Below are 25144 nucleotides of genomic sequence, written 5' to 3' on the forward strand. Positions count from 1 at the left end.
GTAATATCTATGTACATCACAACAACTGTTTACACTCTTGTTTTTAACAAGTGTTTACTATTAGTCTCTAATAAGTCTATGTTATTTTGGTAAAATCTTGCATAAATGTGAGTTTGAATGCTTATTTTGCTTAATGACAGACATTAGTTCTCTAAATTGTGAATGCTCCCCTTCATTGTTGAAACAAGCTCATTTTATTTTTTCTTGCCTATTGGTCTAATTTACAATAACCCTGGAGTTAGCAAGGATCTTTGTGATAAATGCTTTGTTTTAATAAGAGGCTTTTCTTTGGTTAAATTATATGGCCAGTGCTGCTCTTTACCTCCCTTAGTAAAGTTATACATATATGTGTGTGTATGTATGTATATATATATATATATATGTATACACATATATATGAATATATATATGTATATTATGTATGCATGCATGCATATTATATATATACACATGTCATTCTGTTGCAAGCCATAAGTTGCATAACATTGAACTCCAAAAACTTTTATTCAGAGAGGAAATTGGTTATTTAATTGATCATTTGAGCTAATAGCATTTTTTGACCTTCCCTGACCTTCCTCGAGTCCTAGTCTGTGTATCGTATAGTAACTAAATATTTCGCATCCAGTTTTTGCATCAGTAACCCAGGAAATTACACTTTTAGTTTCTGATTTGCCTTTCCTATTACAGGACAGCTCAAATCTCTTGCTTCCTGCTCCATCATTGTTCTCACCACATTCTAAGTTCAGACTGTCAGACACAATGGGCACTCATCTGATCCCTCAGCATCCTTTCACTACACAGAGTGGTAAGCTTTTTTTTCTTATTTTGGTCATTTCTTTTAGTGTTGAGATATTTTGTTAGTTATTGGTGAATATTTTTACTTATCCTTATTAAGTGGAAAAAGACTTATTATAGTATCATAGTGGTCAAGCTTTAGTTACTACCTTAATTTATAAAATGAACAGAGTAGATCACTGAATTCTAATGTCCTCTTTTTATTCCTTTTGAAATTGTTATTTTAATTACAAATTCAAGGTAAATTTTAGTGGCAGGTGCTCTAAAATTTTTAGTTATGTATAATATTTTAATAGAAGCAAAACAAATATGGATGTGAATAATCTTCATCTATTTGAACAGCAATTATTTGGTTACATTAACGATTCAGGGAAAAAAAACCAAAATATAGTTTTGCAGAAAGGTTAAAATCTATACAGGTATGTCCGGATTGAAGTATATTGATAAGTTAGCAAAATATGCAAAAAAAAAAAAAAAGCTAGTTTAAAAAAATCTAAACTGATCATTTATTAAATTAAGAAAATTCTTTTTTATGTTATTTGAATAAGACTTTCAAAAAAAGCAAAGAAAAAGGCATCAGGGTAGAATATTTTTTTCAATATTGTAATTTCACTTTTTTTCTGCCTCTTGTCGTTATGATTGTATAGCACTGTGTTCCTTCTTTGTTAAATGGACCTTTCAGAGAGACCCCTGCAGAAGCTAAACCAATAACATCTGGGTATAATCAGGAAATTAGTTTAATATTTTGGCATCTTTTTGACAACAAGCAAATGATAAAGGAAAAACAATATCCCTTGTCTAATATAATTTTCCTTACTTAGTCATGAAAGTATTGCCTTGGTAAGAATTGTATAAACAGTATTATTTTTGTGCTGTTGTAGTTTCTATAAATTCAAACTGTACTGGTTTGGTTAGTTTTATAGGATAATTCTTTATTATCAAAAATTATCATATGGCAAAAATTTATAATAAGTTTAAATTTTATTCCATAGCAAGTGGGAATCACTGGAGTGGTTCTGAGTATTGTGAACCTGTCACCTAGTAGACTCTGAATAAGTGTTCATTGATTGAATGATCATGTCATGTTCAAAGTATATTTTACAAAGACTAATCTGTTAGCAATATACAGTACTTCTATTAAAGAGAATACAGGGTTAAGACACTAGAAAGCTCTTGTAGTAATTTAAGTGTGAAGTAATTAGGTCCTAGAATAGAGTGGTGATGGTAGAAATTAATTTTTTAAAAATGTTGAGTATTTTTTAAAGATTCAAAACAAAAATCAATAGAATTTGTTCATTTATTGAATATAGAAGAATAATAGAGGTGGAGAATGGATGACACACAGAGGTTCAATGGAAAGATTATCATCTCTGAATTCAGAAGACAGGTTCAAAACCCAACTTTTTCCACTTACTACCTATGACTTTCAACAAATTACTTAACTTTCTGGGCTTTAGTTTCATTTGTAAAGTAAGGAAGTTGTATTAGATGGACTCCCTTTTAGTTCCAAATCAGTGATATTTTGATTCCTAGATTTCAATCTTGATTGACTCTGGTGGGTGGGGGAAAGATACTTTGACAGAAATAGCAGATTCTTAAGGAGAACTCACTTGACCAGGTCCCCAGAGGTCTTATTTTCAAAATTGTAAACCATATTGAAATCCAGTTTTTAAATGTGAATGCTAAATGTACCTAAAATTTGTGACTTTGATTATTATCAAATACTTAAACTTATGTGATATGTACTATTTGTTTCCATATTTAATTAGAGTAAAAATAATATGAAACCCAGTAATTGTGCATATAAACACCCAGTCAAGTGATTATCAATTGAAATTGTCTTGGTTTTATTTATCAATAAATGATACAATGTAATAATATAAAAATACAAATAAATATATTTATAAATAATATATGTAATAAATATCAAATAAATGAACTAAGAAGAATGGCAGACACATAGTAGGTGCTTAATAGATAGTTAATCCCTTCCCCACTTCTTATTTACATGAGCCGATACCCCTCAGAGTAAATAATATCAATACATTTCAAATGTGATGCATTTTCTTGATCATTTCTTCAAGTATATCAATGGAACAACCAAGAAAAATTACTATTAAAAATTTTAAGATTCATTTATATTTTATCTTTTTGATCTTCCCTATTCCTTCTTTGGTTGGGCACTTTCTCCCTAGCTATAATTGTGAATGGTGCCTGATTTTATTTTCTTCTATTGATAGAATTGGGAATTATTTTAGCTATTCTCGAAAGCAATTTGGATTATTCATGAGGACAATGTGATCAAAATGTCTGTATACTTTGATTTAGAGATTTCACTGATAGGTATATATCCTAAGGATGCCAAAATAGAAACAGAGATTCCATATTGCCAGAATATTCAATTTATTACTTATGTCTTCAGAAAAAAAAAAAAAAACTAGAAACAAAATAGATGTCCTTTGATTGGAGAATGAGTTAACAAATTTTGGTACATGAACATAATTTATGAGATGTTACTCTACTATAAAAAGAATAAAGATATTTATGAACTTTTAAAGAGTGGCTCAATCCAAATCAGGAAAAAATATACATGACTACAAAAATGTAAATATAATAACAAAAAGAGAGACCGAATGCTATCTAACTCTAAAGTTCAGGTTTGGCCCTGGAGAACATTTAATAAAATGTACTTGGCTTCCTTACATTGACAAAGTGTGGGAATATGGGGATGAATATTATTGTAATTGTTAGCCTTTCTGAAAAAAGGCTCTTTTTAAAATTTTTATTACAGTGATTCACTCAGTTGATTGAACTACCCTCAAACTTAATAAAAAATACAAACAGGATTTTGTTGTCAAGACCTTTGATACAACAATAGTAGAAAGGCTACTAAATGTCTCTGAAAGTACCATGGAAATAGCTATTGCTGATTTTGTGAAGTAGATTTGTCATCGCCTAATTCTTTATTATCCTTTATATCTAAAGATTCAGCCAGCTCACCTCATGTCCTAAAACACTAGACTTTCTTTGAAACACCTAAAGCAGAAAAGGACACAGATACACAAGGAAGTCTATTGGGGAAGGGGATCCCCGCAAATCTTCCATCTTCTTTCTTTTGCCCTTCTTCCTTCTTCAGCCTCAGAGCTAGGGCATTGTAGCGTGGACTGCCTCAGATACTAGCCCACAGATGGGAAACACCCCTCCCCAACTTCCATAGGTTTTATTCAGTCAAACTCAAAGTGAGAAAATATCTGAGTCAGCCTTAGAATAAGAAAGTGTCTGATGCCCTTTTTAAGAATGTTTATAACAACCCTAGACCTCTGCCCCACAGATCAACTCTCCTTTATGTGCTTATATTAACATTCATTGAGTCCTTTGTTGCTGCCTTTGTATTAAGAATGGCAGATTGTCGGAAGAGGCTTAAGGGAATAAGAATTGTGCAATTCTTAGATCAGCTCTAAACATGATTTTAACTCTTGGTTCTCTAAACATGGATTATTGTACAATGATCAACAAAAAACTTTTCAGAATTTGGTTATCTCCATATTATGATGAAACACTAGAGAGAGACTTGAGTCAGCAAGCAAGCCAGCGTTTATCAAGTACCTACTCTGTGCCAGCTACTTTGTTAGTACTGTATATAAACTAGTCCTTATCCAGGTTCTTAGAAAATTCATCTACATTTGGTGACTATGTTTCTCTTCCTCTCATTTTTTTGTCTTTTATTTTTTAAATTGAATTAATACATATTTATGAAATAAAACAAGCATTTTCATAACATAGTATAATAAAAAAGATAATTGTATGTGAAACTGCAAAACTGCTGTACACTTGCTATTCTTTTTAAATATATGTCAATTATCATGTAAATTTCTTTATCCTACTCTCCCTCCAACCTGTCCTAGAAAAGGTTATCTGTAGTCTCTTACTTTTACACCCTCTCTTGACCTTATCATTTGAACCCACTGAACCAAAACTGCTCACCCCAAAGTTTCCAGTGGTTTTCTATTCAACAACATCTTGATCTTTCTATAGCATTTGATGTTACTCACCACTCTCTCCTTCTCTTATCAGTTTTCTTGTCTTCTTGTGCATTCCTTCTGAGTCTACACTCTTAACTTGGGAAATGTCATGAGCTCCCAGAGGTTCAATTATCATTTCTAAAATTGCCCATCCTAGGGGCAATACTGTGGCTGAATTAGTGATTGCCATTTGATTTTAATATTTTATGAAGATGAAAAAATAAACATATGGGACAGTAATTACTGATGTCTCTTTGAATGCCTTTTCCTCCCCTCAATACTATTTTGTTTTCCAATTACATGTAAAGTTTTCAGCATTCATTTCTGTAAGATTTTATGTTCCAGATTTTTTTCTCCCTTCCTCCCTTTGCTCCTCCTCTTTCAAGAGAGCAGTCTGATATAGGTTGTACATGTACAGTCATTTTAAACATATTGCCATATTTGTCATGTTGTGAAAGAAAAATCAGAACAAATAAAAAAAAAAACACAAAAAAGAAAACACAAACAATAAAAGCCAGGTGAAAATAGTATGATTTGATCTGCAATTCAATTTCCATTATTCTCTCTCTGGATCCAAATGATGTTTTCCAGCCCAAATTTATTATTATTATCTTGGATCACCACACTGGTAAGAAGATCTAAGTCTGTCATCAATCTTACAGTTACTGTGTACAATGTTCTTTTGGTTCAGCTCACTTCACTCACTTCATTCAGTATACTTCACACTTCAGTTCATGTAAGTCTTTCCAGACTTTTCTGATATTAACTTGCTTATCATTTTTATAGAACAATAATATTCCATTACATTCATATACCATGACTTTTTCACCTGTTCTCCAAATGATGGGCATCCACTCAGTTTCCAGTTCCTTGTCACTATAAAAAGGGCTGCTACATATGTTTTTGCACATTTGCAATCTTGTATGATTTCTTTGGGATACAGACCTAATAGTGATATTGCTGGATCAAAGGGTGTGCACAGTTTTATAGCCCTTTGGTCATAGTTCCAGATTGCTCTCAGTATGGTTGGATTGTTTTACAACTTCACCAAAAATATATTAGTGTCCCAGTTTTCCCACAACTCCTCCAACCATTATCTTTCCTGTCATTTTAAGCAATCTGCTGTTTATGAGGTGATACCTCAGAGCTGTTTTAATATGCATTTCTCTAATCAATAGTGATTTATAGCATTTTTCATATATTCATTAATGTTTTTAATTTCTTCACCTGAAGATAATCTGTTCATATTCTTTAACTTTGATTACCTTTTTTAAAAAACAGTACTATCATTGTTTTCATTCCTTTATAATCTTCTCCCCTTGACCTTTTATATGTTGTTTTCCTTTATTAGATTGTAAATTTCTTGAGAGCAGGGAATATCCACATAACTTACATTTGTCAAGTCCACAAATATTTATTGAGAAATTTACCGTGTTCCATGTGCTTGTGGTCATGGTGAGAATACATATACAAAGATAGGTAGTGCTTGTTCTCAAGGGAGCTTAAAGTCTCATGTAAGAAGACAACACATAATAGGAACCTAAAAAGCTATATTGAGGAGGTGGTAATGGAGGGAGAGCTAGAGTTCCTGCTGGAAAGTGGGGATGAGTTGATTGTAAAGAAAGTCTGGGAGAGTCAGGAACACCTCCAGGAGAGGAATGAAAATGTGGTGGACCTGGTCCTCTTCTTTCAAATAAAGGTTCTAAGAGAAACTAGCCAATCAGAGAGAGAAGTGGCAGTGATGGGCAGAGAAAGGGTATTTCTGCATGTGAAAATCAGGGCTGGAGTGAGCTTCCCTTTGAGATGGTTTTCTCAATAGTTTGTTTTTATCTTCCTCCATTGGAAGACTTCTTCAGCAAGCTTTGTCCTATCATAAAGCTGGAGAACTCTTCTGAAGGTTTGTGCATGTTCTGGAATGGGCACTATTGAGAGAGGTGATTGACCTTGCCATCTTTGCCCCTTTTTGTAAACTGTTTCTGGCTAAAGAATCAGGCACCAATGATAAGCTTCTTGAGATGCTTCCTAAATATTAGGATTAATAGGATATTGGTCTTTTGAGGTTTAAAGAGCCAGATGATTTTCTCATGCCGACAAAGGAAGATGAGGCAGACAACTTTTAAGTTATTCTTGTAGAGACTATGTTTTACATCATTTAGAAAGGTGGGAAAATGAAGAAGACTGCACAGAAGCTTCAAAGAAGCTATTTTGGTTTTGGTTTTGGGTGTTTCTCCTCTTTGGGAAAAATAGAGGTATTAAAATGGCAGAGATAATGGAGAAGCTCCACTCTGCTGTCTAGTATAAGACACATTTTGTAACATAGGAAGCTTTGTGACCTCCAGTGAAGTGAGGGTACTCTTCAGAACTGGGGCAATTTATATTACTCATGCTTAGCTTCTTGCCTGTCACATAGTAAGCTCTTAATAAAGGCTTATTGACTTTTATTTCTATCTGCAATTCTCAGCAGACTATGGATCTGGCAGTCACCCAAAAATCTCTCTACAGATTCTTTTTTTCCTCTGTGACTTTTCATTGTTTTGTGACATAATATATATCTCATAATCTTCTTTCATTCTCCTTGCATGATGTTTTGCAAATAAGTTTATGTTCTAAATTATTGTTGCCCCTGGCTACTATGTCTCTCACCTCAGCAGGGAGATCAAGTTTTTCTAGCCAGAATGGTCTCTCCAACACACACCCACACACACACTCTCTCTCTCTCTCTCTCTCTCTTTAAACTTCAAAATCATCAATTGAACCAATGCTTTTTTCCATTTTTCCATTTCCCATTGTTATGAATTGGAGGCTTCTTTAAATAAATTGTCTAGTAATTATATACAATACTTTCTCATTTTAACCTTCAGCTTTGATATTGATTTGTAGTATAGCTCTAATAAATTGATAATCTGACTGTTCATAGACACCTTAATAGGAAATTATTTATTTCTTCACTGAAAACTTAGTTGCTTTCTTGTGAAGGTAGATTTAATTTCACTCTGATCAATTTTTACAATCAACCATGATTCCAGATCACTGATAATGAAACCCATAACCCATGTCCTAACTCAGAGGTTACAGATTTAAGATGGAGATCTTTTTTGGACATGGCCAGTGTGTGAATTTTGCTTAACTGTATATTTGTTATAAGGGTTAACAATTAAGGGATAAAAACGTACATGCTTATTAATTTAAAAATATAGTTAATTTCACTTTTTTTATAAAGCCCTTGAATGTTTGTCATGTACGATGAGACTTCTGGTTTTTTATTGAAGAACAGATCTAACTTGTATAACCATGAGACTTCTGAATGGTCCACATATCTTTGGCTTCATTGTCTCTGTGTCCTAAATATTATTATTCAATATGGTTCCTTCCATCTTTTTCTATGTGTACCATTATTTTGAAGTCACTTTACATCCAGGTGAATATTGACTTCTTTTGCAACAGCTTGGCAATTTCTTCATAGAATTTCACTTCTTCATTCTCAACAATAGACACTGCCATTTAAGCTGCAATTTTCTTCACAGTGGTACGTTTGCTTTTGCTCTTTGTTGTTGCTGGTATTTTTTTTTTTCTTTGCCAAGTGTCCTTTTAAAGTAATATTATGCACTTGAAAAGCAACAACAAGCAAAAACATTTACATATATAAAGAACTTTTTTTTTAAGTTGTATTTGAAATCACTTTATTTTGGGACTCTCCAAAGGTGTCTGCTTAGAATAGGAGGAGACTTAAGTGGATGCTCCTCCGATGGGAAATGGCTGATAAGTCATGGTGTATGAATGTGGTGGAATATTATTGTTCTATAAGAAATCAGCAGGTTGATTTCAGAAAAGCTTGAGGAGACTAAGTGAAGTGAGTGTAATCAACAGAACACAGCAACAAGATCATGTGATGATCAACTATGATGAACTTGATTCTTTTAAATAATGAAGTTGTTTGGACTGCTAGACAATGAAGTTGTTATGTCTGCTGGCTACAAGTCTTCTCCCCATTCAAGTCCATCCTCACATTATCAACCAAAATGATTTCCCTAAGTCAAGCCATGTCATATACCCACTCAATATATTCCATTGATTCCCTATCACCTCAAAAATCAAATAGAAAAACTTGTTTTGTGTAGACAACCCTTCATAATCAGCTTTCCTCTAACTATTTAGGTTTCTTATATTTTATCCCCTTCCATATTTTGTACAAAAGGAAGCTGAAAAGACTGGTGGGGGAAACGCGATACAGGGACACAGAAGAAAAGTCCATAAATGTCCAAAAACAGTACAACTAGTAGAAAAATGAAAAAAGTCTGTTCTGGGATCCCTCCTTACATGAAAATTTTAGAGTTCAATTTTGGAGGTCTAGATATCTAATAGATTATGTACCACAAGTTCTCTATTTACATTTTTCATTTGACCCCCCCCCAAAAAAAATAAAGATTTCATATTATTTGCTTTGTATTCTATTTTGTATTCACATGCTATAGCAACAGGTTCTAAAGTTCTGCTTTAATTTAGGTTAAATCAGACACATATCTTTCATTTAATAAATATTTTATTGTATGATTGACAGAAAATTGAAGGAACAATTAGATGAAAATGTATTTGCTTCTGTGAATTTAGGGAAATTTAATCCTTAAACTGGCCTTCTGTACTTTTCTAGCTCTTTGTCAGGGGAAGAAGAGAGAAAAAAATGATTTGTATGATGATGGATACAAACGCAAAATTTTAAAAAGTTCCTGCCTTTAAGGAGCTTGTACTTCAATAGGGTGAGGAAAATACACAAAAGGAAGCTGAAAAGAGGGGAGATAGAAACTGGGCATTAGGCCATGACTGAAAAGTCCAAAAATATCCAAAAATAATGCAGCTGGTAGAAAATTGGGAGAAAAGTGAAGGTTTTGAAACTTGTGGCTCCAGCTATTTAACATCTTTGATTATGTATCACATTATGGTATTTACATTTTTCATCTGACCATTCTAATTATAGATCAAAATGTCTGTTGAAACATTTTGCTTATCGAGGCATTTGATGTATTCCAGTCAAAATGTTTGAATAAAACATTTTTCTTTCACAATTTGTTCAACCAAAGAAACTTTTATTCAAATATCAAATAAGATTGGAAAAACATGAAGATCAACTTTTCTCTATTTACATACAGTAGTAATGATAAGAATCAGATCAGTCCTTCAAAATAGGAATTTTGTCTTGTCAGTGCTTATTTATTTTCTTCTTTTCAGAACTGAGTTTCTCTTTTTTTATTTTATGAAGATTGAACAAAAAACATTTTGACAGTGTCATAGTTGAAATATAAGGGAACAAGAATAATAATTTTCATTGGAAATGTTCAGATATCCTTATGTAACCTGTCTTAGCAGTTAGAGTACATGTAGCCTGGAAAACATGATGGTTCTTGTATTTTAAGGGGGGAAAAAAAAAACTTTGGCAAAAATGAGAACAATTAGATGTCAGACTCTCAATAAACACAGCTGATAGTAAAAGGGGGTTTCCATTTTAAGTAAAGTAAAACTAGCTTCAAAGAACTCTTTCAGTCTCATCCTGTCTGAAAGGACTGGCACAACTACTTGGTGTCATTATAAGCCTTTCATTCAATTGGATAGACTTTGAGCTATCATTTTTTTAAAAAAATAGTATCAAATTATTCTGATTCAAAGTGTTACCTTCTATTGATAAGAAAAAAGAAAATGATTTATCATCTGACATTTTCTATATATGTAAGGAGAATTGGAAAATATGAATATGAAATTTCCAATTTCCAATCCAGGTTTAATAACTGTGAAATTAATTATTTTTAATTTTCTATTTTAATTGAGAATCAATTCAAGTTGCAATGAAATCATAATTCTTATATTTTAGTAGTACAAAGATAATATAGCAAGGATAATGTCTTTATTATATGCTTTTAAATTTTTTTTATTTTTAGAGGCAGGAGTTAAATATGATTTGTATAAAAATGCTAAAAGTCATATTTCTGAAAAAAAGAGTCATAGAAAAGCTTAATAAAAATATATTTGAGGAACCTTAACAGTTACATGGTAGAGAAGAATAATTTTGAAGAGATAAGCTTCAAATAAATTTCACTAAATTGAGTAATACATCATACTGAATAAACTTGTTTTGAAAGTTTAGTTTTACTATGATTTCCAAACTTAAATCTATTTTTGGCATACAACCAGAAAATATTGAAGTCTTAAGAAAATATAAATCAAGGCAGTAGGCCAAGACCAGAATTGAAGAAAAAAACTATATACTTTATGACCCAGATAGTGAAGTTTAAAAAAAAAAAATCCTGTTTTTAGATTCTGTGCTAGGCTAAAGTTATATGATTTTTAAAATATTTAGTCTCAGTGACATGTAAGAGGATTTGGAGGGCAATGATTTTGCCAACCCCACCCCCCAATCCTCATTGTTTCTACTGTGGCAAAGTATTTGGGGAAGGAAATTTTGGAAAGATGAAAGTATTACAGGACCTAGAAGAGCCCTGATTCCCCATAAGCAATTCAATAAAAATTTACCAGAAAGAAAAATAATAAAGAAAAACAAAAAAGAAATCAGTTTTGGCTCCTCCTTAAGAGCTAGAGTGCACCAAAGTGGACAACATAGAAAGATAGGGCCCAATATCCAACCCCAAGTAATAGAATTCTGGTGACGTATGTAAACCAAAGCATGAAAAAAAGGAACAGGTAGCTCTTGGAAAGGAAAGAACCTGGGGTCTTATAGAATACCCACCATCAACTGTCAGTCAATAAACAGGTATTAGGTGTCAGGTATATGCCAAATACGATTCTTCATGCTGGGGTTACAAAGACAGGCAAAAATAAAAAGTCCCTGCTTTCAAGGATCCCATAGTCTAATGAAGGAAACAACATATAAACAAAAAAGTCCATTCAACACAATTAGTCACTTTTATGATAGGTGAGATTTATCATAAGAAAGACTGGAGCCAGCTCCAGATTCAGAACTGTGCAAGGAGAAGGAGATAGAGAAGGAATTGAGGTTCAAAAGTAATCTGAGCTATTAGTGGACTGAGCCCAAACCCAGGAAATCCTGAAGGTGAGCTACAGTCTTAATTTAACAAATAGAGCCTATCCGCACCATTCTAAGAGTTTAGAAGGGAGCAGGGATTTGATTCTTGTGGAAAATTCAAATATAGAACTTGAGGCTAGAGATAGAAGTGACTATAGAAAATGACCTAATAATGAGGAAATACTATGTACTAAGTGGTAAGTGAACCCAAGAAGTGAAGGCAGAAGAAAAGGGTAACTCCACGAGTCTAAGTATCAGAGAAAAGAAAAAAAAATGAGTTTTTAATAAGAGTACCCCGAAGGAATGAAGAAAACATACTCCCCAGATGTTAAAGAAATTAACAGCAAAGGATGAAAGAATGGCAGACCACAAAATGGGTACTTACAGAGTCTTATTGATTGACCTTTGTCAATATGTAAAAGATGCTGCCTCCAGAGGTTCCTAACTCCCAAGACCATCACTCTGTAAGGAGGATGGAGCTATACAGGATAACCTCAGTTCTATTCTTAGATTTTTTTTACTCCAGTGACCTAAGCCTCCTCTTTTAGCATTATATTTTACCTTTTGCTATAAAAATGACAACCAAAAGTGTTTGTATATATTTTTAAATTAAAAATATTTTCATTTTAGAAAAAGAATGGCAGAAAAAATGAATACCATAGAATTAGTGGTAGTAAGATTAATCCATAAATTGAACTTCTTGAAAATTAGAACAGATTAAAACATAAAATTAATCCAAGCATCAATAAGAAATAAAAAATTCTGAAGAAAAAGTAGGAAATAAATATAATACAAAAACAACTGACCTTGAAAGCAGGTCAAGGAGAAATAATCTGAGGATCTTTAGGCTACCCGAAAATCATGATTCCCCCCCCCAAAAAAAAACAGATTGATAATTTTTTTTGCCAGATCTCTCCTCCATCGTTCTCATTTTTTTTATTCTTTTCTCTTTTGTTTTTATTTCATTTATAACAACATTTTTAACTCTTGAATCATCTTTCCTAGAAATCCCAATTGATCTTACAGAAAAGCTGGATTTTTAAGGCTTTATTTTTAGGTGTTTTGTTATTGATCTTCTCTTCAGAGTTTTTGTTTTAGTGTCCTTTTCCTTACAGTAGGGCTTTATCTTTCTTTTGCTTTTTGTTTAGTTCATTCTCCTGTGGTCATCCCACTGTTACTGGCCTACTCTGATCTCTGATTGCTGACTTAATATTCCTGATGCCAAGGTCCTACTCCAGTAGGACGCCAGTGCTGGTCTGGTTCTATGACTTAGTCCTTGATGCACTGTAGGCCTCTTCCAGCTGATAGAACACCCCAGAGCACGAGGACCCCATTTTAGTGGTCTTTCCTTGTGGTCTTGGATTAGACACAAGTCTTGAGTCTCTATTTTTGGTCTGGGAATGGGGAGAGAAATGTTGACAGCTAATAACTGTATAAAACTGTGTGTGTGTGTATATACACACACACACACACACACACACATATATAAACTGTATAACTAAAAATCGTATTTCTGAAAAGAATCATAGAAAAGATTAATAAAAATATATATTTTGAGGAACCTTAAAGTGACATGATAGAGAAGAATAATTTTGAAGAGATAAGCTTCAAATAAATCTCAGTAAATTGAGTAATCCATCAAACTAAACAGACTTACTTTGAAAGTTTAATTTTACTTGTAATTTGCAGATTTGAACCCAGAAAGATGAGGTTTCCCGACTCCACTCCCAGCCCTCTATCCATTCTGCCACCTAGTTTTCTCTGGCATATTCTACCCCTACTCCAAAATTTCTGCCTTAGCCTTTTTACTACAGGTTAAATTTGTGATTTGAAGAAGATTCTACTTTCTCTCAATGTAGTATATTCTGTGTCTTACCAATAACCATTTTTTCTGATATTGTTCTTAGATCATTTTAAAGATAGTTTTACTAACTGGTTTTTGCAGTAGCCTCTTGTTAATTAGAAAATTTTTTCATAGGCAATATAATTTTTTCATTCCCCCAAACAGTGCATCGAATTCAGTTAATTCTCATTCATCATTGTCTGGTATGTTCCATTGATTATCTTTTCTATTTTTTGGTCAGTACCAAATATTTTATAATGAATGCTGCTTTATAAAAACATATTTAAAGTCAAGAATTACTGCCTCCATAATGTTTTTATTATTTCCCTTGATACCATTCTTCTAAATGAATTATGTCATTATTTTGTCTAATTCTCTAAAGTATTTTTTTTGGTAGTTTGATTGACATAGCACTGAATCTTTAAATAAATTTTTATAGAATTGTCATTCTGATTATGTTGACATCATCGGGCCATTTTAATAAGGCACCTTTATAATTATGGTTGCATAAATAAGAATGGCAAAGTGGATAAAAGACATGTGATATTAGTTTCACTCCAGTTCAAGTTCAGTTTCAGGCACCTGACACATACTAGTAGTATGACCTTATGTAAGTCACATAACCTTCCTGTGCTTTCTCTAATAGTATAATAAGAATTCAAATATGACTTCATTAGTTTAAGGAATATCTGCAGTGAAAATTCCTCTACCAATATAGTTTTAGTCTTTGTCTATTCCTGTAGAGGTCTGAAACTATTGAGTCAATGCACTGAGGTCAGGACTGCCGAGCACTTGAGGCTAACTACTGATTAGACAATACTCTATGGGCATATGCTTGGAAAATGGTCCTTTCCACTATCTGTACTGGCTCAATGATTGGTATATAGAGGATTGTAGGAGGGACTAGGGGGTGGAGTAAGATGAGCCAGGATCACTCTTTGGTGGTAGATGAGGGAGAAGGCGGTTGTGGAGATTCTGCTTCCATCCTATTCAATCCTGCATTTAAGACCAAGAATAAAGACTAAGGACTTTTGCTTATCCTGACTCCAGCTGACTGTGAGGTATCTGGGGTGCTAACACATTCATCACATATTCCCAAGGATTTTCTTCATAACATAATAGTATTTTGTCTCCCAGTATACACTGGGAGTTCTTCAAGGGCAGGAACTGTGTTTTATTTGTATCCTCAGTGCTTATCCTACTTGCCTGGAATATGGCTGTTGATTGACTGACTAGAAAAGGGAAGTGCTTTGACTGAATTTTAATGCTTATGATAATAATAATAGCAAATGTTATTTAGCATGTGCCAGACACTATGCTAAGTGCTTTTCAATTATTTTCTCATTTGATCCTTAAAATATTGTGAGAAGTAGATTTTATTATTATTATAACCTTTTTATAGAAAAGGAAACTGAGGCTGACAGAGGTTAAGTGACTTTCTCAGTGTCACATAGCTAGTAAATATCTGAGGCCAGACTTGTAGTCAGGGTTTCTTGACTATAGGCCCAGTAATTTATCCAAATATTACATATAAATTCAAAAATTAACTTTCTAAGTACAAAATAGGGGAAGCTTGGCTTGATAGTAGTTTGTCTGAAAAAGATACAAGGAATATAATAAAGAATAATGTCAGTCTGAATAAGTAATGTGACATAACAGTCAAAAAACCAAATACTCTTAGCCTTCTTTAAGAGAGACAGGGAAACCTAAGAAAAAGGATCTGATAATCCTGTTGTGTTCTCTCCTTGTCAAAACTCATCTGAATTTTTTTTCATTCAACTATTCTGTTTGTCATAATAAGAATCCAAAAGAAATGAAGGGCCCCATATTTTTTTCCATTTGACGATTGTGTAAGGTAACTGGGAATATTTATCTTGGGGAGAAGATCTCATGGAGATATCAGAGATCTTGTCAGATACAATCCCGTGAGTTGGAAAATGAATTATCCCTGTTCCGCTTGGCGCCAGATGACAAACTAGAACAGTGGGTGGAAATTTCATGGAAGGTAATTTGAAGCTTGATGTAAACAACAGCTTCCTAATGAGCTACCTCAGAAGGAAGAGGGCTTCAAGCAAAAGTTTGGGTAAGCACTTGTTGGCTGTGTTAAAGAGAAAATTCTTTTTCAAGTATAGGATGAACTAAATGATCCCAGAATTTCCTTCTTTATCTCTGGAATTCTGTGGCAGAATGATCTTCCAGCTTCAAAGATATGATGATGCCATAGTACTTCTCAAAAGCTCAGCTCCTAAAATTTCATGGCCTACTGATTAAAGGCCAAATTTCTTAGCCTGACATTCATAGTATTTCACACACTGGCTGCAATTTAGCTTTATTGGACATGTACTTTATGCTTCAGTCAAACTGAATTACTCACTACCCTCAACACAAGCCTCATTCTTTTATTCTCTTTATTTATATTGTTTCTAAGCCTTGAAATGCTCTTTCTCAAGTCACCTGTTGAAAATCTATTCAAACATTAAGATTCACCTTAAATACTACTTTTTCCTTCTCTCTGAATTGTTTTCTAACCTCACCCCAACTGACTGATTTCTCCTTCATCTGATTTAATAATGCTTTGTGCTCTAATATATCATGTACTAATTTTCTAATTTTTATTACATTTATTTATGCTTATCTTATTCTCTTTACTAGAATAATTTCCTTGAGAATCAGGGATTTTTTAAAAGCATTTTTGTTTCTTTCCTAATACCTAGTACAGGGCATTGTACATTATTCACATTTAACAAATGTTCAATAAAATAAATGAATGTCAATTCATTTCAACTTCACAGATGTTTATTGAATACATAAAAAATCACTTGCTGAGACTTGACAGAAAGACAAAAATAAGTAAAATATGGTTCCTGACTGTAAAGAACTTAGAGTTACACTAATCATCTACTGTATTGAAAACACAGTAGGTGTGTAAACTATTGGGCTGAATCTATAGTAATACAATAATATAATTAGAATATATTTAGGTTGGGTTTTGTTTGTTTAGTTTTTTGGCCTAGTCTTTGCTGCTCTATTTGTTTGCTTGTTTATTTCTTTATTTCTCATGAAAGTAAGAGTCCATATAGGAGAATGAATGCTTTTAAAATTACCAGTTAATTAGGTTACTTGGATGAACAAGAAGTTTACTGTCAACCAACTTTGCAACAAATTCTAGGTCAATGACTCCTTTCTTTTAAAAGCTATTTTATTATTAAACTCTACCTTAACTTTGAAATCTTGGTGATTACATTCCCATAGTTGATCAGATAAGTGCTAGAAAGACAAAACTCTGTACACTGTATTTTTAAGTACACTATGTATATTTAAATTGGAATCAGGACTATCCAGATTTCTCTACTTTGTATATATCCTTTGTAGGCATAATAATTAAAATCTCTCTCTCTCTCTATATATATATATATATCTTTTGTAGGCATGATAATTAAAATCTCTCTAAAAATTATAGTTAATATCAAATACAATAATAGCAAACTTTGAAGATTACTACTAATTTACAGAACATAATTTACATCTTATATGAAACTTGTATATGTTAAATAATTATTGCTGTGCCTTTAGGGTAGAGGAAGCACTTTAAGCCAACTCATACAAGGGTGTGGATTAAATGAAGAATTACTAGAGTTCTACTTGGCAAAAATAATGAGGGGTTGCAAAATAGGGTATGATGTAGCATTTAATAATAAAATGCCAAAAGTACTTGAATCAAGCATATTCTTACTTTTTCATGATGTGCTATGAAAAAATAATCAGATTTAATTTAATATTAACAATGTAGCTCATTTATCTATTTTCATATTTTATAATGAAGTTAAAATATTTTCTGATAAAGGATTAGGTGAACCTAAAATGCTGTGTAGGAATGTTGCTAGTTTTGAAGAGCAATGTGCCCAAAGGTTCAGCAACTGCAGAAGGTAGGCTATGTAATGATGAAAAGATAAGCAAAGGTCATTTAAAAGAAGCCATAATAAATATTACTTAAAACTGAATTAAATAATATTTGTTATTCATTCATATAATAAAATTATGTGCTGATATCCTATCCCAACTGATAACAATGTTTGTTTCATAAGTGATTCATATATTTCATATATAAATGTTAATTTATTTCTCTCTGGACTTTATCTTTTTTGAAAATAAGTCAGTATATAAAGATGATTATTTCATCCAATCACTTTTTATTTTACTTAAAATATTTAGAAATTCCTAAATGCTTATCTAAATTTTAGCATCATATTTCTTCATATTCATATTCAATTCTTGTCAGTCATAAACCATTAATTTTCTCCATGCTGTTCACTAACGCAAATGCATGTCATAGTTCACATTTTATTTTGTACTAATTGGTAAGCTATATTTAATATAAAAGATATTATTTTTCTGTGGCTTCACATATTAAAAAAAACAACATATTACACCCCATGTGATAACAATTTCACTTTGTAACAAAATAAACTTCGGTTATTCTTCCAGAAAATTCTTTTCCATGCAGTGGCAAATTCCAAATATTCCGAAAAGAGACCCAGTTGGTTTGTATACAACATTGTCTCTTCATGATGATTGGTTACTGATACTTGCTACAATGTCAAGATAATCCTACATATTAAATAAATCTATCTGACTGCCCTTTATTTAAAAAAAAAAATCTTTGGAAGAACTGACAGGGAATTCTAAAGAACATCTAGGCTAAAAACTATTTGATTTTATTATAAAAGACAAGTAAGTACATCATCTACTCTTACTTTCAGAAAAGAAATTCTTTTCCCCCATTATCCCAACTTATTTCCTGACTTATTGATCTAGCTTTCCAGTGAGAATTCATTCTAAGAGCTAAGAATAAATGTGAGTTCAGGCTACATTCTTAAGTTATATTATTTCTCTTAAAGAAAGGTAAAATTAATATATAAAAATGGATGCATTTTCCTTACAATGGAATTAATAATGCATAGTGTAATATTAAAGGAATTCCTTGATTAATGTACACCAGAAAAGCACTAAATCAGACAGCCTTTCCCTAAAGATTAAATCAAATTTCCCTAAAGTATTTGGATACCTTATTATATTTGCCACATTAATAATAGTTAACCAAAATATATAACTTTTGGAAACTTTGTCATTTTTATTTATGGGATATCTTAAATGACCCTTGTTTAATTTGATCCTATCCTTCCTCCTCTCCTTTTAAATACTATTTCACTTTAGCAGATCTATTTCTGAGTTCAAGTTCTTTAATTTGTTTCAATAATACAAAATTACAATCCAGTTAGATGTTTTTAGATATGTCTTACCTTGATGACTCTTTCCCCTTAGATTAATACAGACTGGGACTGTATTTTCCCTTTCTTTGTACTATTAGCAGTTAACACTATGCCTGGCACATAGTAAGCAATTAATAATTTTCAATTATGTTTATTGACTATTAGCTTCTTTTGATTCTGTAATTTCTGTATTGAACAAACTAGTTGAATAAATTTATTGAAGGGGGAAAAATTTAAATTAATCTGTATGTTGCCACCAAATTAATTTGGGAGGAACAAAAGTTATTACATTTTAAGACTAATGAAAAAATAAAAATTACAAAGAATAAAAGATGTAGCATTTTTTCTCATCATATTGTTTTTTAATGAAATGAGGGACTTACAAAAGAAACTATTACTTCGGTATGATTCTGGCATAAAGCAAAGCTTTTAAACATTGATTAAGACAGTCATGCTGTTATAAATTAATTTCTGAATTCATAAATTATGTCATTGTATAAGGATTCAAAAGAAAAAATGGGTAGTTGAGGTTGTAATTAAATATGATTAATTCAGCAATAGCATGAAATATATGTAAAATTAATAGATTTTCATTTTTTTCTCAAACTGTTCCAAACTTGCATAGTAAATAATTATCTATATTCTCAATATAGATTTTTATCTTTAGTTTCATTTATGAGACTTGAAAATGGGAGTAGGAGAAAAATCCATTTTAAATTCATTAAGAAATCATCCAAATATCCTTTCACAATAATTAAGCATTTGTTATATGCTATGTGCCACTTGCTGTACTAGGTGTTGGTCACACACACACACACACACACACACACACACACTCCTAGCTCTTAATATGCACAAATATTATTAAATAAAAACTAAATATATGTAAAATAAGCAAAATTAAAAGACAACATTAAATTTGGAGGGAGCATTAGTAGTTGTGAAGATCAGTAAATGCTTCACACAAGAAATGATATTTAAATATAATTCTGAAGTTGTAGGGAGTGCTGTGAGGTTGACGGGAATAAATGTTGCTGTAGTATTTCACCCTACAGCCATCCAGAAATGATAGTGCTGCTTTCATTCCTCAATGTTTCAGATTCAAGATTCAGATAACAGCAAATGCACAAACTTATTGGCCATGCTGTGGGGAAGAAATATCCATAAAACAAAAAATGGAGAAGAGAACTATAGTCAGAACAGGCATTTTTCATAAGTCTCTCATCAGTCTCCTGGCTCCGTCCTTTGATGTGCTGGCCCATTTAATTACCTCGACTAAAAAAGTCTTACCAGGTCTCTTCTCCCTTTCCTTCCCCACGGTTACTGAAGGAACTGTGGGAGGATCCTACTCACCAACAGTTCTCAAGTGGTACTGCTGCTTTGTTTCTTGTAATTTTTGTGTCTCTGTTTGGGCACCATATGTTGTGATATGGGAGCCACCCACCAGTGACTGATAGAGTCTAACTCAGACCTGTAAAATGGATGATACAAGGGGACTGAGAGGCAGTTGCGTTCTCTTGCCTTTCTCTTCCCTCTTGCCTCTGATTTATTTCATTCCCAATCCACAAGGAATTATCTGTGAAGGCTGTTTTACAACTCCTTCAAGTTTATGATTCACAGCTGTGGAAGCTCTTGGAGGACTGACCTGCCTCTTCACCTGGGCATGGTCCTTAACAAATAGGGAACACATTTTAGAGCTTCATATACAAGTACATAGCTGTTTGTTGAAGACAGAGAATTGGGGCAGTGTCAGTGGATTGTAAAGTGAAGGAGGAAAGTAATGTTAAGTGAAGCTAGAAAGATGGTTTGGGGCCAAGTTTTGAAGAGCTTCAAATGCCAAATAGAGGACTTAATATTTGATACTAGGGGCAACAGGAAGCCATGAGGGTTTATTGAGTAGGAAAGTGACCTGCTTAGTTCTTCACTTAAGGAAAAACATTTTGGACTCTTTAAAGAGAGTATATTGGAGTAAAGAAGAGACTAAAGCAGAATGACCACTGCAAAATTGCAAGTACTAGGAGTGATGAGGGCCTAGACTAAGGTTATGAGAAGCGAACAGAAAAGGAGTTGGATGTGAGGGATGTTAAGAGGATAGAAATGACAAGGATATACTCACACATCATCTCTTGGCAGCCAATAGGATGTCCACAAATATTTTTTTAAATAACTTTTTATTGACAGAACCCAAGCTAAGGTAATTTTTTACAACATTATTCCTTGCACTCACTACTGTTCCGATTTTTCCCTTCCCTCCCTCCACCCCCTCCCCCACATGGCAAGCAGTTGTATACATGTTAAATATGGCACAATATATCCTAGATACAATATATGTGTGCAAAACTGAACAGTTCTCTTGTTGCACAGGGAGAATTGGATTCAGAAGGTAGAAATAACCTGGGAAGAAAAACAAAAATGCAAAAAAAAAAAAATGAATTTTAATACATTCATTTCCCAGTGTTCTTTCTTTGGGTGTAGCTGCTTCTGTCCATCATTGATCAATTGAAACTGAGTTAGATCTCTTTGTCAAAGAAATCCACTTCCATCAGAATATATCCTCATACAGTATCATTGTTGAAGTATATAATGATCTCCTGGTTCTGCTCATTTCACTTAGCATCAGTTCATGTAAGTCTCCCCAAGCCTCTCTGTATTCATCCTGCTGGTCATTTCTTACATAACAATAATATTCCATAACATTCATATACCACAATTTACCCAACCACTCTCCAATTGATGGGCATCCATTCATTTTCCAGTTTTTAGCCACTACAAACAGGGCTGCCACAAACATTTTGGCAGGATGTCCACAAATATTGTACATGACACATTTTTTTCAGATATTTTGGGTGTATTGATCACTTATGCTAGTTTTTTTCCATTTTCCTTTTTTTAATTTTTTTTTTAATATTATATGACAAAAGTGATAACTGCAAGAAGAAAGGTTAATAGAAATTTTAGCAATGGAAACAATAACTAAAGATGTCAATAAAAATATACTTAAAACAGTTATTGAAAGAATCAAATCTGGAATCATATGAAAATATAATATGATTTTTAAAAACTTATTAGGATCATAAATCATTCTTTCCAGCACTTAATATGTCTCATCTGAAGTGTAATAGAGCTGTCTAAATTATCTCATTGAAAAATGAACTTCAGAATTTATTCTGCCAATTTAAATGCACATTCATAATAGATAAATGTGATTATAAAAATATTTTTTTAGATATAAAGAACAATGAATCTGGAAATATCCATCTATTCATATATGCAATAAGATGTGTTATGTGAAGTGGTCCTGTAAGTCATGTAAAATTAATATACAAATTATTTATTTATTTGTTATTTAGTTATTATTTGGCAGTTATTTATTATATGGTAGATCTTCATAAAACGTCACTTAATATAACTTTATATAATGCAGTATATTGTCATGGAGAAATTACAGATTTAAAATTCAGACAACATGGAATTTGCCTTAATTGTATATTACTTGTGAGACTGTGGGCAAGTCAGCTGACTTAAAATGACAGTTGTAATAGATGAATTTGAAGGTCTCTGATAGCTCCAAATACATGATTTTGTTATCTTATATACCAGTTTTATATATGTATGTATGTATTGAATCATAGGATTTGGACATGGAAGTAATATAGTTGAAAGAGTCTTAGATTTGGAATCATAAGATCTTTAAGTTCTGAAACTGCTACTTAACTTCCATGTGGGAATAAGTCACTTATCCCTCCAGATCTGTATCTCACAGAATCAAAAACTGATAGAACAAAATAAAAAGAATGAAAGCATAGAAGAATATGTAAGTAATCTCATACCAAAAATAACTGATGTCAAAAACAAATTGAGGTATAATCTAATTATTATTGTACTTTCTAAAAACTTAGCTATAAAATACTTGAATACTAAAATTTCAGAAATCATGAATAAAAATTACCAGTACCTGTTACAACCAAAGGGCAAAAGGAAAATAGAAAGAATCCAGTAGTTGTATCTTTAATGAGAAACCTCAAAATGGAAATTCCCAAGAATATACTGCAAATAGTCAGAAAGGAATTTAAGTATCTAAGAACCATAGTCAAACTCCCATAAGACTTTACAATTACAACTTTAAAGGAGGGGAGAGCATGGAATATACATTTTTTTTTTAAGAAGAAAAAGGAAAGAGGTTTACAACCAAGAATAACTTACATGGTAAAATTTAGTATAATCTTGTGGAGCAAAATAAAATGCATTTTTAATTAAATAGGGGGTTTTCCAATATTCCTGATGAAGAGAGCAGAAATGAAAAGGAATTTTGAAATTCAAAGGAATCAGAAGAAATGTAGGAAGATATATGCTTTGAGTTTTTGGAAGGGGATCTATTTTAATGAAGTGTTTATATTCTGGTAAAGGAAGAAGAAACAAGTATGTCTTATAAACTAATGACTTTAAAAGTCATAGTTGAAGATCTATCACAATTCTCATTTTAAGTCAGCTGACTTGCCCACAGTCACACATAGAAGACATGGGACCTGAGAAAGGAAGAGATATTGATAATCATAAGAAAATAAAGGAAAAGAAAGGGGGAGGAAAAGAATGGAGAATGGGGAGAAAGAGAGATAAATTTTAAGTGATCTCTACTGTGGATACAAAGAAAGGTTAAAAAAAAAAAGAAAGAAAAATCAAATTAAAAGAGGGACAGGGTACCAGAACATGCTGGTAGTAGAAGTCTGAATGAAAATTGAAAAGCTAAGAATACCAGCTGAGGGAAGGGGAGAGGTCCCAAAAAGGGAGACAGAGGTCATCAAAGACTATTTTCCCCTCAATTTTGCCCATGACTTGCCATACTTAAGAGTCAAAGAAACTGCTCCTTATATATGCTTCTTAGGCAGAAAAGTAAAATGCCAGTTACAAATACTTTGTATCTTATTTCTTGGTAACAGTAGCTATGTATCAAAATAATTCATTCATTAAATCTGGAACCAGAAATCTTTTGATTATTAAGTCAGCAATAAGTAGCATACTTTATTGGGCTTTAAGCTTGTTTCAGAAAGCATTGGGAAGAAGGTATATACTGGGTTTTAAGTCCTAATTAGTTTTTCTTTGAATAACCTAATGGTTTCCCTGACATTAGTTAAGCTATTATTCTTGCATTTTTAGATTTAGTCAGTTTGGGATCTGAATTGTTGGTAGCATATAATGTCACCAAATTTACTGGTAATGTTTTCTGGAAATGAATGTCTGTCACTAGCTGAAAGTGTTAACTTAAGAGGCCAGTTAGACTTAGGACAAATTCTTGTGGTAATGACAGGGGCCTGAGAGATAATGCTGACATATATTTTCCAAAATTTTAACTGTTTGCTGGAAATGTTTTCCTTGAATATAAGTTATATGAAAATGTGCTATATACTCTCAGTGATGTTGCTGGAAGATTTATCATTTTCTGGGTTGTTCTTAATCAGCAAACTCATTTAAAAGTCACAAAGCAAAGATGATGAGAAATATGGAAACTGGAAAGGGTCTGTCTGCTGTGACTAGTCATTTTTTTAATCATGTAAGGAACTTTGCATTATAAATGGCTAACATGAAATTTGGAACAGCAACTTAGTCCTCTTACATTAGAGGCAGACTTTTTAAAAATCAAGTTGTCAAAGCTAATTTGTAGGTATCTAATCTTTTGTTGAGAAAGAACTATTAAGACTATCTTTGTAGAAGCCTACTCATTAAAAAGTCAATCCACTGCAGACTCCCAATTTTTTTTTTTAATTTCAGATACAATATCAACAAGTACAGGTATAACAAATATATCATAAAATGCATTTGGCCCAGTTTCACAGGTTATGCTAACCTAAAAGTCTGAATACTAATTAATAGTAATGACCTCTCATGTGGATAGTAAGTCAAATCAATAATCATTTGTTAAAAATACACAAGATGGCTTTCTGAGAATCTGCTAGATCTTAAAGAATGTTTGGTTTTTTTAGAGATAATTTCTGTGATTATATGATTCTGAAGACAATTGAATCTTTAACATTACTTTCCTATTAAATTTTACTATGATGTGAGATCTTCTTTGTTAGATACTTGTTATCAAGTAGATTGGATTTTTTTTTTTTTTTGGGGGGGGGGGGGGTAGGGGAAGAGAAGAAGAAAGGGAGTGAATATCAACATTCAGTTGTCTTTGTTTTCC

General features: G+C 32.4%; 1 protein-coding gene across 5 annotated transcripts in view; it reads left to right on the plus strand.

Moving 5' to 3' along the window:
• AHI1 (Abelson helper integration site 1) overlaps positions 1 to 25144 on the plus strand; it is a 225303-nt gene that overhangs the window by 105617 nt on the left and 94542 nt on the right. For all 5 annotated transcript variants that reach the window (XM_031964226.1, XM_031964225.1, XM_031964227.1 and 2 more), the window contains exon 19: positions 688 to 805. In XM_031964226.1, the coding sequence (XP_031820086.1) occupies positions 688 to 805 (118 nt within the window). The remainder of the gene's footprint in view (positions 1 to 687; positions 806 to 25144) is intronic.

Source organism: Sarcophilus harrisii, chromosome 4, assembly GCF_902635505.1.
Source record: "Sarcophilus harrisii chromosome 4, mSarHar1.11, whole genome shotgun sequence".
Taxonomy (NCBI): domain Eukaryota; kingdom Metazoa; phylum Chordata; class Mammalia; order Dasyuromorphia; family Dasyuridae; genus Sarcophilus; species Sarcophilus harrisii.